The following is a 17505-nucleotide window of genomic DNA, read 5'->3' on the forward strand; positions in this document are numbered from 1 at the left end:
ATACAGTACAAAACAACACAATACCCAACAAAACAGTACCAAACAACACCATACAAAACAACACAATACAAAACAACACAGTACAAAACAACACAGTACAAAACAACACAGTACAAAACAACACAGTACAAAACAATACAGTACAAAACAACACAATACCAAACAACACAGTACAAAACAACACCGTACAAAACAATACAGTACAAAACAACACAGTACAAAACAACACAGTACAAAACAACACAGTACAAAACAACACAATACCAAACAAAACAGTACAAAACAACACGAAACAACACAATACAAAACAACACAGTATAAAACAACACAGTACAACACAACACAGTACAAAACAACACAGTACAAAACAACACAGTACAAAACAACACAATACAAAACAACACCATACAAAACAACACAGTACAAAACAACACAGTACAAAACAACACAGTACAAAACAACACAGTACAAAACAACACAATACAAAACAACACCATACAAAACAACACAATACAAAACAACACAATACAAAACAACACAATACAAAACAACACAGTACAAAACAACACAGTACAAAACAATACAGTACAAAACAACACAATACCAAACAAAACAGTACAAAACAACACGAAACAACACAATACAAAACAACACAGTATAAAACAACACAGTACAACACAACACAGTACAAAACAACACCATACAAAACAACACCATACAAAACAACACCATACAAAACAACACCATACAAAATAACACAGTACAAAACAACACAGTACAAAACAATACCAAACAACACAGTACAAAACAACACAGTACAAAACAACACAGTACAAAACAATACCAAACAACACAGTACAAAACAACACAATACAAAACAACACAGTACAAAACAACACAGTACAAAACAACACAGTACAAAACAACACAGTACAAAACAATACCAAACAACACAGTACAAAACAACACAATACAAAACAACACAGTACAAAACAACACAGTACAAAACAACACAGTACAAAACAACACAATACAAAACAACACAGTACAAAACAACACAATACAAAACAACACCATACAAAACAACACAATACAAAACAAACAAAACAACACCATACAAAACAACACAATACAAAACAACACAGTACAAAACAAACACAGTACAAAACAATACCAAACAACACAGTACAAAACAACACAATACCAAACAATACAGTAGAAAACAGCACAGTACAAAACAACACAGAAACAACACAATACAAAACAACACACTATAAAACAACACAATACAAAACAACACCATACAAAACAACACAATACAAAACAACACAAAACAACACCATACAAAACAACACAATACAAAACAACACAATACAAAACAACACAGTACAAAAAACAACACAATACAAAACAACACAATACAAAACAACACAAACCAAACAACACAGTATAAAACAACACAATACAAAACAACACCATACAAAACAACACAATACAAAACAACACACAAAACAACACAATACAAAACAACACAATACAAAACAACACAGTACAAAACAACACAGTACAAAACAACACAATACAAAACAACACAGTACAAAACAACACAGTACAAAACAACACAGTACAAAACAACACAATACAAAACAACACAGTACAAAACAACACCATACAAAACAACACAGTACAAAACAACACAGTACAAAACAACACAGTACCAAACAACACAATACAAAACAACACCATACAAAACAACACAGTACAAAACAACACCATACAAAACAACACATACAAATACACAATACAAACAACACAATATCAAACAACACCATACAAAAACAACACAGTACAAAACAACACAGTACAAAACAACACAATACAAAACAAACACAGTATCAAAACAACACAGTACAAAACAACACAATATCAAACAACACAGTACAAAACAACACAATATCAAACAACACAATACAAAACAACACAATACAAAACAACACAATATCAAACAACACAGTACAAAACAACACCATACAAAACAACACCATACAAAACAACACAATACAAAACAACACAATATCAAACAACACAATACATAAAACAACACAGTACAAAACAACACCATACAAAACAACACCATACAAAACAACACACATACAAAACAACACAATATCAAACAACACAATACAAAACAACACAGTACAAAACAACACAATACAAAACAACACAATACAAAACAACACAATACAAAACAACACAGTACAAAACAACACAGTACAAAACAACACAGTACAAAACAACACAATATCAAACAACACAATACAAAACAACACAATACAAAACAACACAATATCAAACAACACAATACAAAACAACACCATACAAAACAACACAATATCAAACAACACAATACAAAACAACACAGTACAAAACAACACCATACAAAACAACACAATCCAAACAACACAATACAAAACAACACAGTACAAAACAACACCATACAAAACAACACAATCCAAACAACACAATACCAAACAACACAATACAAAACAACACATACAAAACAACACAATATCAAACAACACAATACAAAACAACACCATACAAAACAACACAATATCAAACAACACAATACAAAACAACACAGTACAAAACAACACAGTACAAAACAACACCATACAAAACAACACAATACAAAACAACACAGTACAAAACAACACCGTACAAAACAACACCATACAAAACAACACAGTACAAAACAACACAGTACAAAACAACACAATACAAAACAACACAGTACAAAACAACACAGTACAAAACAACACCATACAAAACAACACAGTACAAAACAACACAGTACAAAACAACACAGTACAAAACAACACAATACAAAACAACACAATACAAAACAACACAATACCAAACAAAACAGTACAAAACAACACGAAACAACACAATACAAAACAACACAGTATAAAACAACACAGTACAACACAACACAGTACAAAACAACACCATACAAAACAACACCATACAAAACAACACCATACAAAACAACACCATACAAAACAACACAGTACAAAACAACACAGTACAAAACAATACCAAACAACACAGTACAAAACAACACAGTACAAAACAACACAGTACAAAACAATACCAAACAACACAGTACAAAACAACACCATACAAAACAACACAGTACAAAACAACACAGTACAAAACAAACACAGTACAAAACAATACCAAACAACACAGTACAAAACAACACAATACCAAACAATACATACAAAGTAGAAAACAGCACAGTACACAAAACAACACAATACAAAACAACACAAAACAACACCATACAAAACAACACAATACAAAACAACACAGTACAAAACAAACACAGTACAAAACAATACAAACAACACAGTACAAAACAACACAATACCAAACAATACAGTAGAAAACAGCACAGTACAAAACAACACGAAACAACACAATACAAAACAACACAGTATAAAACAACACAATACAAAACAACACCATACAAAACAACACAATACAAAACAACACACAAAACAACACCATACAAAACAACACAATACAAAACAACACAATACAAAACAACACAGTACCAAACAACACAGTACAAAACAACACAATACAAAACAACACAATACCAAACAACACAGTACAAAACAACACAATACAAAACAACACCATACAAAACAACACAATACAAAACAACACAAAACAACACCATACAAAACAACACAATACAAAACAACACAATACAAAACAACACAGTACAAAACAACACAATACAAAACAACACAGTACAAAACAACACAGTACAAAACAACACAGTACAAAACAACACCATACAAAACAACACAATACAAAACAACACCATACAAAACAACACAGTACAAAACAACACAGTACAAAACAACACAGTACCAAACAACACAGTACAAAACAACACCATACAAAACAACACAGTACAAAACAACACCATACAAAACAACACAATACCAAACAACACAATATCAAACAACACAGTACAAAACAACACAGTACAAAACAACACAATACACAATACAAAACAACACAATACAAAACAACACAATATCAAACAACACAGTACAAAACAAAAACAACACAATATCAAACAACACAGTACAAAACAACACAATACAAAACAACACCATACAAAACAACACAATACAAAACAACACAATACCAAACAACACAGTACAAAACAACACCATACAAAACAACACCATACAAAACAACACAATACAAAACAACACAATACCAAACAACACAATACAAAACAACACAGTACAAAACAACACCATACAAAACAACACCATACAAAACAACACAATACAAAACAACACAATACCAAACAACACAATACAAAACAACACAGTACAAAACAACACAATACAAAACAACACAATACAAAACAACACAATACAAAACAACACAATATCAAACAACACAGTACAAAACAACACAATATCAAACAACACAATACAAAACAACACAATACAAAACAACACAATATCAAACAACACAATACCAAACAACACCATACAAAACAACACAATATAAAACAACACAATACAAAACAACACAGTACAAAACAACACCATACAAAACAACACAATACCAAACAACACAATACAAAACAACACAGTACAAAACAACACCATACAAAACAACACAATACCAAACAACACAATACCAAACAACACAGTACAAAACAACACAGTACAAAACAACACAATACCAAACAACACAATACCAAACAACACCATACAAAACAACACAATACCAAACAACACAATACAAAACAACACAGTACAAAACAACACCATACAAAACAACACAGTACAAAACAACACAGTACAAAACAACACAGTACAAAACAACACAGTACAAAACAACACCATACAAAACAACACAGTACAAAACAACACAGTACAAAACAACACCATACAAAACAACACAATACAAAACAACACAATACAAAACAACACAATACCAAACAACACAATACAAAACAACACAATACCAAACAACACAGTACAAAACAACACAGTACAAAACAACACAATACAAAACAACACCATACAAAACAACACAGTACAAAACAACACCATACAAAACAACACAATACCAAACAACACAATACAAACAACACAGTACAAAACAACACAGTACAAAACAAAACACAATACAAAACAACACAATACAAAACAACACAATATCAAACAACACAGTACAAAACAACACAATATCAAACAACACAGTACAAAACAACACAATACAAAACAACACCATACAAAACAACACAATACAAAACAACACAATACCAAACAAAACAGTACAAAACAACACCATACAAAACAACACCATACAAAATAACACAATACAAAACAACACAATTACAAAACAACACAGTACAAAACAACACCATACAAAACAACACCATACAAAACAACACAGTACAAAACAACACAATACCAAACAACACAATACCAAACAACTCAGTACAAAACAACTCAGTACAAAACAACACGAAACAACACAATACAAAACAACACAGTATAAAACAACACAGTACAACACAACTCAGTACAACACAACACAAAACAACACCATACAAAACAACACAATACAAAACAACACAATACCAAACAACACCATACAAAACAACACAATATCAAACAACACAAACAAAACAACACAGTACAAAACAACACCATACAAAACAACACAATCCAAACAACACAATACAAAACAACACAGTACAAAACAACACCATACAAAACAACACAATCCAAACAACACAATACCAAACAACACAGTACAAAACAACACAGTACAAAACAACACATCAAACAACACAATACCAAACAACACCATACAAAACAACACAATATCAAACAACACAATACAAAACAACACAGTACAAAACAACACCATACAAAACAACACATACAAAACAACACAGTACAAAACAACACAGTACAAAACAACACAGTACAAAACAACACCATACAAAACAACACAGTACAAAACAACACAGTACAAAACAACACCATACAAAACAACACAATATCAAACAACACAATACAAAAAACAACACAATATCAAACAACACAATACAAAAAACAACACAGTACAAAACAACACCATACAAAACAACACAATACCAAACAACACAATATCAAACAACACAGTACAAAACAACACAATATCAAACAACACAGTACAAAACAATACAAAACAACACAGTACAAAACAACACCATACAAAACAACACAATACAAAACAACACAATACAAAACAACACAATACCAAACAACACAATACCAAACAACACAGTACAAAACAACACAGTACAAAACAACACAGTACAAAACAACACAATACCAAACAACACAATACCAAACAACACCATACAAAACAACACAATACAAAACAACACAATACAAAACAACACAGTACAAAACAACACCATACAAAACAACACAGTACAAAACAACACAGTACAAAACAACACCATACAAAACAACACAGTACAAAACAACACCATACAAAACAACACAATACAAAACAACACAATACAAAACAACACAGTACAAAACAACACCATACAAAACAACACCATACAAAACAACACCATACAAAACAACACAGTACAAAACAACACCATACAAAACAACACCATACAAAACAACACAATACCAAACAACACAACACCAAACAAAACAGTACAAAACAAAACAGTACAAAACATCACGAAACAACACAATACAAAACAACACCATACAAAACAACACCATACAAAACAACACAATCCAAACAACACAGTACAAAACAACACAGTACAAAACAACACCATACAAAACAACACAATACAAAACAACACAATATCAAACAACACAATACAAAACAACACAGTACAAAACAAGTACAATATACAAAACAACACAATACAAAACAACACAATATCAAACAACACAGTACAAAACAACACAATATCAAACAACACAGTACAAACAACACAATATCAAACAACACAATACAAAACAACACAATACAAAACAACACAATATCAAACAACACAATACCAAACAACACCATACAAAACAACACAATATCAAACAACACAATACAAAACAACACAGTACAAAACAACACCATACAAAACAACACAATCCAAACAACACAATACAAAACAACACAGTACAAAACAACACCATACAAAACAACACAATCCAAACAACACAATACCAAACAACACAGTACAAAACAAAAACAACACAGTACAAAAAACAACACAATATCAAACAACACAATACCAAAACAACACCATACAAAACAACACAATATCAAACAACACAATACAAAACAACACAGTACAAAACAACACCATACAAAAACAAAACAACACAGTACAAAACAACACAGTACAAAAAACAACAAAACCATACAAAACAACACAGTACAAAACAACACAATACAAAACAACACAGTACAAAACAACACAGTACAAAACAACACCATACAAAACAACACAATACCAAACAACACAATACAAAACAACACAATACCAAACAACACAATACAAAACAACACAGTACAAAACAACACCATACAAAACAACACAATACCAAACAACACAATACCAAACAACACAGTACAAAACAACACAGTACAAAACAACACAGTACAAAACAACACAGTACAAAACAACACAGTACAAAACAACACAGTACAAAACAACACAATACCAAACAACACAATACAAAACAACACCATACAAAACAACACAATACCAAACAACACAGTACAAAACAACACCATACAAAACAACACCATACAAAACAACACAATACAAAACAACACAATACAAAACAACACAATACAAAACAACACAATACAAAACAACACAGTACAAAACAACACAGTACAAAACAACACAGTACAAAACAACACAATACCAAACAACACAATACAAAACAACACCATACAAAACAACACAATACCAAACAACACAGTACAAAACAACACAGTACAAAACAACACCATACAAAACAACACAATACAAAACAACACAATACAAAACAACACAATACAAAACAACACAATACAAAACAACACCATACAAAACAACACAATACCAAACAACACAATACCAAACAACACAATACAAAACAACACAATACAAAACAACACAATACAAAACAACACAATACCAAACAACTGTTCTTCTGAATGTTTGAATATATAGTATAGAATATATCTCTTAGTATAGAATATATCTCTTAGTATAGAATATACCTCTTAGTATAGAATATATAATATAATAATAATAATATATGCCATTTAGCAGACGCTTTTATCCAAAGCGACTTACAGTCATGTGTGCATACATTCTACGTATGGGTGGTCCCGGGATCAAACCCACTACCCTGGCAACACAATACAAGCGCCATGCTCTACCAACTGAGCTACAGAAGGACTTAGTATAGAATAGTATAGAATATATATCTTAGTATAGAATATATCTCTTAGTATAGAATATATCTCTTAGTATAGAATATATCTCTTAGTATAGAATATACCTCTTAGTATAGAATATACCTGTTAGTATAGAATATATCTCTTAGTATAGAATATATCTCTTAGTATAGAATATACCTCTTAGTATAGAATATACCTGTTAGTATAGAATATATCTCTTAGTATAGAATATACCTGTTAGTATAGAATATATCTCTTAGTATAGAATATATCTCTTAGTATAGAATATACCTCTTAGTATAGAATATACCTGTTAGTATAGAATATATCTCTTAGTATAGAATATACCTGTTAGTATAGAATATATATCTTAGTATAGAATATATCTCTTAGTATAGAATATATCTCTTAGTATAGAATATACCTCTTAGTATAGAATATACCTGTTAGTATAGAATATATCTCTTAGTATAGAATATACCTGTTAGTATAGAATATACCTCTTAGTATAGAATATACCTCTTAGTATATAATATACCTGTTAGTATAGAATATAACTCTTAGTATAGAATGCACCTGTTAGTATAGAATATTTTTTATATTTAATATACATGTTAGTATAGAATATATTTGTTAAATAGACTTTTCCTGTTTTAGAGAATGTACTTGTTTTATAGATATACCTGTTAAATAGAATATACCTGTTAATTGATTATCATTATTTATACAACTCTCTCTCTCTCTCTCTCTCTCTCTCTCTCTCTCTCTCTCTCTCTCGCTCTGTCTCTCTCTCTCTCTCTCTCTCTCTCTCTCTCTCTCTGTCTCTCTGTCTCTCTCTTGTCTCTCTCTCTCTCTCTCTCTCTGTCTCTCTCTCTCTCTCTCTCTCTCTCTCTCTCTCTCTCTCTCTCTCTCTCTCTCTCTCTGTCTCTCTCTCTCTCTGTCTCTCTGTCTCTCTCTGTCTCTGTCTCTCTCTCTCTCTCTCTCTCTCTCTGTCTCTCTCTCTCTCTCTCTCTCTCTCTCTCTCTCTCTCTCTCTCTCTCTCTCTCTGTCTCTCTCTCTCTCTCTCTCTCTCTCTGTCTCTCTCTCTCTCTCTCTGTCTCTCTCTCTCTCTCTCTCTCTGTCTCTCTCTCTCTCTGTCTCTGTCTCTCTCTCTCTCTGTCTCTCTCTCTCTCTCTCTCTCTCTCTGTCTCTCTCTCTCTCTGTCTCTCTCTCTCTCTCTCTCTCTGTCTCTCTCTCTCTCTCTCTCTCTCTGTCTCTCTCTCTCTCTCTCTCTCTCTCTCTGTCTCTCTCTCTCTCTCTCTCTCTCTCTCTCTGTCTCTCTGTCTCTCTCTCTCTCTCTCTCTCTCTCTCTCTCTCTCTCTCTCTCTCTCAGATCAGAACTGTAAACCTGACAGACACCAGCGGATTCAACGCTCCTCCCCCACCTCCTCTTCCTCCTCTTCCTCTCTGTCAACAGAGCTTCTCCGCCTCCCTGGTCCTGCCCCCCTCCCCAGATTGGTACAGTCTGCCATTAAGACAGACAGTCAGTCCTAGTGTACATATCCACTATATATAGTGTATGGGGCAATAAGGCCCAGCTGTGAGTGTGGAGATGTATTATAATATAAACAGGGTTTTTAAAGCATCAGTTCGTCTGTATTAAAGGTTGTCAGTTTCTTTTCAGGACCAAGCTGTATTCTGAACAGTGTTGTTTTGATCTCGTTGTGACTGTTGTTTTAATTGATTGTTTGTTTTCGATGGGTCATCCTGTCTTCTGATTGGTTGATCACCACACCTCCTCCTCTTCATCTTCCACAATCACGTTATTTTTTATTCCCCTCTTCTTCATATCAACCATTAAACATCTGATAGATTGTGGCCAAAAAAAAAAAAAAGGTGCCAGGTAGGCGGACCTTATACCTCACGGCCAATAGAATGGTTCAAAAGGGAGGAACGACGCCTACCTGGCCTGCGGTTGGTGGAGGGTGAAGTTGCCCCTATAAGCTTATCTTGGGTCAGTTTTGCAGGTTCAAATCCAATAAAACTTTATTAGTCACATGCTTTGTAAACTACAGCTGTAGACTAACAGTGAAATGCTTTCTTACGGGCCATTTCCCAACAATGCAGAGAGAAATATTTTGAAATAATATAAAAATAATAACACAAGGAAAAATACACAATGATTAATGATACCATGGCTTTATACACTGGGTACCGGTACCCAATGGTATGAAGTACTTAAGTAAAAATACTTTATAGTATTACCTAAGTAGTTTTTTTGGTTATCTGCACATTAATTAAATTAATGTACGATTTATATTTTTGACAACTTTTACTTTTACTTCACTACATTCCTAAAGAAAATAATGTACTTTTTATTCCGTACATTTTCCCTGACATCCAAAAGTACTCGTTACATTTTGAATGCTCAGCAGGACAGGAAAATGGTCCAATTCACACATTTAAAGAGGAAAATCCCTGGTCATCTCTACTGCATCTGATCTGGCAGACTCACTAAACACAAATGCTTTGTTTGCAAATTATGAGTGTTGGAGTGTTCCCCTGACTATCTGTAATGATGTCTGAGTGTTGGAGTGTTCCCCTGGCTATCTGTAAATGATGTGTGAGTGTTGGAGTGTTCCCCTGACTATCTGTAATGATGTGTGAGTGTTGGAGTGTTCCCCTGACTATCTGTAATGATGTGTGAGTGTTGGAGTGTTCCCCTGACTATCTGTAATGATGTCTGAGTGTTGGAGTGTTCCCCTGGCTATCTGTAAATTATGTGTGAGTGTTGGAGTGTTCCCCTGGCTATCTGTAATGATGTCTGAGTGTTGGAGTGTTCCCCTGGCTATCTGTAATGATGTCTGAGTGTTGGAGTGTTCCCCTGGCTATCTGTAAATGATGTCTGAGTGTTGAGTGTTCCCCTGGCTATCTGTAAATTATGTGTGAGTGTTGGAGTGTTCCCCTGACTATCTGTAATGATGTCTGAGTGTTGGAGTGTTCCCCTGGCTATCTGTAAATTATGTGTGAGTGTTGGAGTGTTCCCCTGGCTATCTGTAATGATGTCTGAGTGTTGGAGTGTTCCCCTGGCTATCTGTAATGATGTCTGAGTGTTGGAGTGTTCCCCTGGCTATCTGTAATGATGTCTGAGTGTTGGAGTGTTCCCCTGGCTATCTGTAATGATGTCTGAGTGTTGGAGTGTTCCCCTGACTATCTGTAATGATGTCTGAGTGTTGGAGTGTGCCCCTGGCTATCTGTAATGATGTCTGAGTGTTGGAGTGTTTCCCTGGCTATCTGTAAATGATGTGTGAGTGTTGGAGTGTTCCCCTGGCTATCTGTAATGATGTGTGAGTGTTGGAGTGTGTCCCTGGCTATCTGTAATGATGTCTGAGTGTTGGAGTGTTCCCCTGGCTATCTGTAATGATGTCTGAGTGTTGGAGTGTTCCCCTGGCTATCTGTAATGATGTCTGAGTGTTGGAGTGTTCCCTGGCTATCTGTAAATGATGTCTGAGTGTTGGAGTGTTTCCCTGGCTATCTGTAAATTATGTGTGAGTGTTGGAGTGTTCCCCTGGTTATCTGCAATGATGTCTGAGTGTTGGAGTGTTCCCCTGGCTATCTGTAAATGATGTCTGAGTGTTGGAGTGTTCCCCTGGCTATCTGTAAATGATGTCTGAGTGTTTTTTGCAAACAAGAAAACTGTGCCGTCTGGTTTGCTTAATATAAGGAATTTGAAATTATTTATACTTTTACTTTTACTTTTGATACTTAAGTATATTTTAACAATTACATATATTTTTGATAATTAAGTACATTTTAAACCAAATATTTTTAGACTTTAACTCAAGTAGTATTTTACTAGGTGACCTTTACTTTTACTTGAGTCATTTTCTATTAAGGTATCATTACTTTTACTCAAGTATGACAACTGGGTACTTTTTCCACCACTGCCAGTACCGAGTTGATGTGCAGGTGTACGATGTAGTTGAGGTAGATATGTACATATAGGTAGGGATAAAGTGACTAAGCAACAGGATAGATAATAAACCCTAGCACCAGTGTATGTGAAGAGTCCCAAAAATTGTTAGTGGAATAACGTTCAATGCAGATGAATCTGGGTAGCTATTTAACTAACTATGTAACTAACTATTTAACTAACTATTTAGTATGTCATAAGGTGAATGCACCAATTTGTAAGTCGCTCTGGATAAGAGCGTCTGCTAAATGACTTAAATGTAAATGTAATGTAAATGTAGTAGTCTTATGCCTTGGAGGTTGAAGCTGTTCAGGATCCTGTTGGTTCCAGACTTGGTGCATCGGAACCGCTCGCCATGCGGTAGCAGAGAGAACTGTCTATGACTGGGGTGGTTGGAGTCTTTGACTATTTTTACGGCCTTCCACTGACACCGCCTGGGATAGAGGTCCTGGATGGCAGGAAGCTTGGCCCCAGTGATGTACTGGGCCGTACGCACTACCCTCTGTAGCGTCTTACGGTCAGATGCCAAGCAGTTACCATACCAAGTGGTGAAGCAGCCAGTCAAGATGCTCTCAATGGTGCCTTTCTGAGGATCTGAGGGCTCATGCTGAATCTTCTTCCTGAGGGGAAAGAGGTGTTGTCTTCACGACTGTACTGTGTGTGTGTGGACCATGATAATTCCTTATTGATGTGGACACCGAGGAACTTTAAACTCTCGACTCGCTCCACTACAGCCCCATCAATGTGCTCGGCTCTCGGTTTCCTGTAATCCACGATCAGCTCCTTTACCTTGTTGACGTTGAGGGAGAGGTTGTTATCCTGACACCACACTGCCAGGTCTGTGACCCCCTCCCTATAGGCTGTCTCATCAGGCCAACCACCGTCGAGTCGTCAGTAAACCTAATGATGGTGTTGGAGTCATGCAACAGTGGGTGAACAGGGGGTACAGGAATCACCCCTGAGGGGTCCCCTTGTTGAGAGTCAGCGTGGTGGATGTGTTGTTACCTACCCTTACCACCTGGGGGCGGCCTGTCAGGAAGTCCAGGATCCACTTGCAGAGGGAGGTGTTCAGTCCCAGGGTCCTGAGCTTAGTGATGAGTTTGAAGGGCACAATGGTGTTGAATGCTGAGCTATCAATGAGGGATCATAGCTTTCACCTGGTCAGTCTATGTCATGGAAAAGAGCAGCTGTTCCTAATGTTTTGTACACTCAGTGTATAATGTCCTTATTCAGTCATGATTCTGAAAAGCATAAGATATTACAGTTGTTGGGGTCTTGTTGATGGGATAGTCCCGAATGGATCTCCTCCAGGTTGTTGGGGTCTTGTTGATGGGATAGTCCCGAATGGATCTCATCCAGGTTGTTGGGGTCTTGTTGATGGGATCCAGTCCTTGTTGATGGGATAGTGAATGGATCTCATCCAGGTTGTTGGGGTCTTGTTGATGGGATAGTCCCGAATGGATCTCCTCCAGGTTGTTGGGGTCTTGTTGATGGGATAGTCCCGAATGGATCTCCTCCAGGTTGTTGGGGTCTTGTTGATGGGATAGTCCCGAATGGATCTCCTCCAGGTTGTTGGGGTCTTGTTGATGGGATAGTCCCGAATGGATCTCATCCAGGTTGTTGGGGTCTTGTTGATGGGATAGTCCCGAATGGATCTCATCCAGGTTGTTGGGGTCTTGTTGATGGGATAGTCCCGAATGGATCTCATCCAGGTTGTTGGGGTCTTGTTGATGGGATAGTCCCGAATGGATCTCCTCCAGGTTGTTGGGGTCTTGTTGATGGGATAGTCCCGAATGGATCTCCTCCAGGTTGTTGGGGTCTTGTTGATGGGATAGTCCCGAATGGATCTCCATCCAGGTTGTTGGGGTCTTGTTGATGGGATAGTCCTGAATGGATCTCATCCAGGTTGTTGGGGTCTTGTTGATGGGATAGTCCCGAATGGATCTCCTCCAGGTTGTTGGGGTCTTGTTGATGGGATAGTCCCGAATGGATCTCCTCCAGGTTGTTGGGGTCTTGTTGATGGGATAGTCCCGAATGGATCTCATCCAGGTTGTTGGGGTCTTGTTGATGGGATAGTCCCGAATGGATCTCCAGGTTGTTGGGGTCCAGGTTGTTGGGGTCTTGTTGATGGGATAGTCCCGAATGGATCTCATCCAGGTTGTTGGGGTCTTGTTGATGGGATAGTCCCGAATGGATCTCATCCAGGTTGTTGTGGTCTTGTTGATGGGATAGTCCCGAATGGATCTCCTCCAGGTTGTTGGGGTCTTGTTGATGGGATAGTCCCGAATGGATCTCATCCATCTCATCCAGGTTGTTGGGGTCTTGTTGATGGGATAGTCCCGAATGGATCTCCTCCAGGTTGTTGGGGTCTTGTTGATGGGATAGTCCCGAATGGATCTCATCCAGGTTGTTGGGGTGTTGTTGATGGGATAGTCCCGAATGGATCTCATCCAGGTTGTTGGGGTCTTGTTGATGGGATAGTCCCGAATGGATCTCCTCCAGGTTGTTGTGGTCTTGTTGATGGGATAGTCCCGAATGGATCTCGTCCAGGTTGTTCTCCAGTGTACAATAGAACAGCGGAGAGGAGGAGGAGGAGGAGACGAGGAAGATGAGGTTGTAGAGGTGGTTTATTTAGCTCGTCTGCCTCTCTTCCGCTTTCCAGTCCCCGTGGATTAGTGCCTGGTCCGGAACGAGCAGTACATCCACAGCTGCCGACTCGTTGAAGTAAAAATCTTAATCCAAATCGAGGTTAGTGATCGCTGTTCTGATGTCCAGAAGATGTTTTCGGTTTGTAGGAAATGATCTCGGAAACATTATGTAAAATAAATAAGTTAAGACCACAAAATAATAACAATGGGGGCGCAGAATTGGTCAGGAGCCTGCAAGACAGCAGCTATCCTCTGCAGTCCCGTCATTTTCAGTTATGACTGGGGGAGGGGAAGCTGATCCTAGATCTGTCCCTAGTGGAAACTTCACCCTTCTGCAGTGTGGTCGGAGCTCAATCAAGTTCATCCAATCCCTCCACACCATCATAAGCCCCAGTCCACTGCAAAGGATGCTGGGAGTTGTAGGCGTCTGTTTGGAGTGTGTGACTGCAGCTGTGTGTGTCCTCTCCTGTTTTCTCTGCTGTATACAGCGATAGCAATAATTCCTCTCACTCTACCTTTCTCTTTCTTTCGTTCTCATTTTTCTGTTATTGTCGATCTCCACCCCCCCATCCTTCTTGTTCACAACCCAGGCTAGGTTTGGTTCCTGTAGTGGTGTGATGTGTGTGTGTTTGGTGTAGTCGTCTGTATTACAGTATTTGTTCTGTTTAGGGGGTGGTAGGTGGGAAGGGGGATAGGAGGGGGAGGTTGTAGGTGGGAAGGGGGATAGGAGGGGGAGGTTGTAGGTAGGAGGAAGGGTGGGAGGAAGAGTGTTCTCCAGACGCTCTTCTCCTCCTCCTCCTCCTCCTCTTCCTCTCCTCCTCCTCCTCTTCCTCTTCTCCTCCTCCTCCCCCTCTCCTCTTCTTCTCCTCCTCCTCTTCCTCTCCTCATCCTCCTCTCCTCCTCATCTTTTTCTCCTCCTCCTCATCTTCCTCTTCTCCTACTTTCCTCTTCCTTCTCCTCCTCTCCTCCATCCTTCTCTTTCTCTATATCCTTATCTCCATCCATCTCTCCATCCATCTCTCCATCCATCTCTCCATCCATATCTCCATCCATCTCTCCATCCATCTCTCCATCCATCTCTCCATCCATCTCTCCATCCATCTCTCCATCCATCTCCATCCATCTCTCCATCCATCCCTCCATCCATCTCTCCATCCATCTCTCCATCCATCCCTCCATCCATCTCTCCATCCATCTCTCCATCCATCCCTCCATCCATCTCTCCATCCATCTCTCCATCCATCGAGCATCTCTGGTTGTCTTCTGTGTGATATTCAGTATGTACTGATATTGTATATGTAAATAAAAATTAATGTAGATGAACATACATATTAATATATATATATATATACTGTCCTGGCAGACCTACAGCACACCCATCCCCTCTACTCCCTACACCCTAGCCCCGACACCCTACACCCTAGGCCCTACACCCTACTCCTTACACCCTACACCCTAGCCCTACACCCTACTCCTTACACCCTACTCCCTACACCCTAGCCCCTACACCCTACTCTCTAGCCCCGACACCCTACTCCCTACACCCTAGCCCCTACACCCTACTCCTTACACCCTACACCCTAGCCCCTACACTCTACTCTCTAGCCCCGACACCCTACTACCTAGCCCCTACTCCCTAGCCCCTACCCCCTACACCCTAGCCCCTACACCCTACTTTATAGCCCCGACACCTTACTCCCTACACTGCTCCCTACACCCTACTCCCTAGCCCCTACTCCCTTCACTGCTCCCTTCTCTCCCAGGGACCACGTCTTGTTGACAGGACGGTGTATAGATGTATTTTGTTCTGGATGTTGTAGTACCTCTGTCAATAATCTGAGCCGCTAACATCTCTCACTTAAAGGGGAAGTCCAGAGCTGGTCTCTTAAAGGGGAAGTCCAGCCATTGTCACTTAAAGAGGGAGTCCAGGTGGTCACTTATAAAGTCCAGAGCTGGTCAGTTAAAGGGGAAGTCCAGAGCTGGTCACTTAAAGGGGAAGTCCAGAGCTGGTCAGTTAAAGGGGAAGTCCAGAGCTGGTCACTTAAAGGGGAAGTCCAGAGCTGGTCACTTAAAGGGGAAGTCCAGAGCTGGTCACTTAAAGGGGAAGTCCAGAGCTGGTCAGTTAAAGGGGAAGTCCAGAGCTGGTCCGTTAAAGGGGAAGTCCAGAGCTGGTCACTTAAAGGGGAAGTCCTGAGCTGGTCACTTAAAGGGGAAGTCCAGCGCTGGTCACTTAAAGGGGAAGTCCAGAGCTGGTCACTTAAAGGGGAAGTCCAGAGCTGGTCACTTAAAGGGGTAGTCTTGTTCAGAACTGGGATGTGTCCTAAACGGCACCCTATTCCCTATATATATAGTGCACTATTTTTGACCAGGGGC

The 17505-nt window shown here is 38.2% G+C and overlaps 2 protein-coding genes and 1 long non-coding RNA gene across 52 annotated transcripts in view; 2 read left to right on the forward strand and 1 right to left on the reverse strand.

Moving 5' to 3' along the window:
- The window catches only part of LOC127924049 (phosphatidylinositol transfer protein alpha isoform-like), a gene marked incomplete at its 5' end in the record, with an annotated part of 42682 nt that extends 32485 nt beyond the window's left edge, over positions 1-10197 (forward strand). Inside the window, one exon of the mRNA XM_052508386.1 lies at positions 9905-10197. The remainder of the gene's footprint in view (positions 1-9904) is intronic.
- Positions 10198-10352: 155 nt separating this feature from the next.
- LOC127924051 (uncharacterized) lies at positions 10353-15799 on the forward strand. 50 transcript variants are annotated; one of them, XM_052508436.1, is made up of 6 exons: positions 10353-13843; positions 13909-14004; positions 14149-14244; positions 14390-14533; positions 14594-14737; positions 14795-15799. In XM_052508436.1, exons 1-6 carry the CDS (start codon positions 13720-13722, stop codon positions 15094-15096), a joined length of 906 nt encoding a protein of 301 aa, XP_052364396.1. In that variant the 5' UTR covers positions 10353-13719; the 3' UTR covers positions 15097-15799. The 50 variants fall into 50 exon arrangements, with proteins under 50 accessions (XP_052364396.1, XP_052364366.1, XP_052364385.1 ...); XM_052508406.1 differs by having other exon boundaries at positions 13909-14052; positions 14197-14292; positions 14342-14533; positions 14795-15798; XM_052508425.1 differs by having other exon boundaries at positions 13909-14052; positions 14197-14292; positions 14795-15798.
- Positions 15800-16276: 477 nt separating this feature from the next.
- Positions 16277-16878, reverse strand: LOC127924053 (uncharacterized). The gene is made up of 2 exons (XR_008116630.1): positions 16755-16878; positions 16277-16670 (listed from the first exon to the last, which is right to left on the reverse strand). It is a non-coding gene; the product is annotated as an uncharacterized LOC127924053 (long non-coding RNA).
- Between the last annotated feature and the right edge of the window lie 627 nt (positions 16879-17505).

Source organism: Oncorhynchus keta, unplaced genomic scaffold (assembly GCF_023373465.1).
Source record: "Oncorhynchus keta strain PuntledgeMale-10-30-2019 unplaced genomic scaffold, Oket_V2 Un_contig_3602_pilon_pilon, whole genome shotgun sequence".
Lineage (NCBI taxonomy): Eukaryota > Metazoa > Chordata > Actinopteri > Salmoniformes > Salmonidae > Oncorhynchus > Oncorhynchus keta.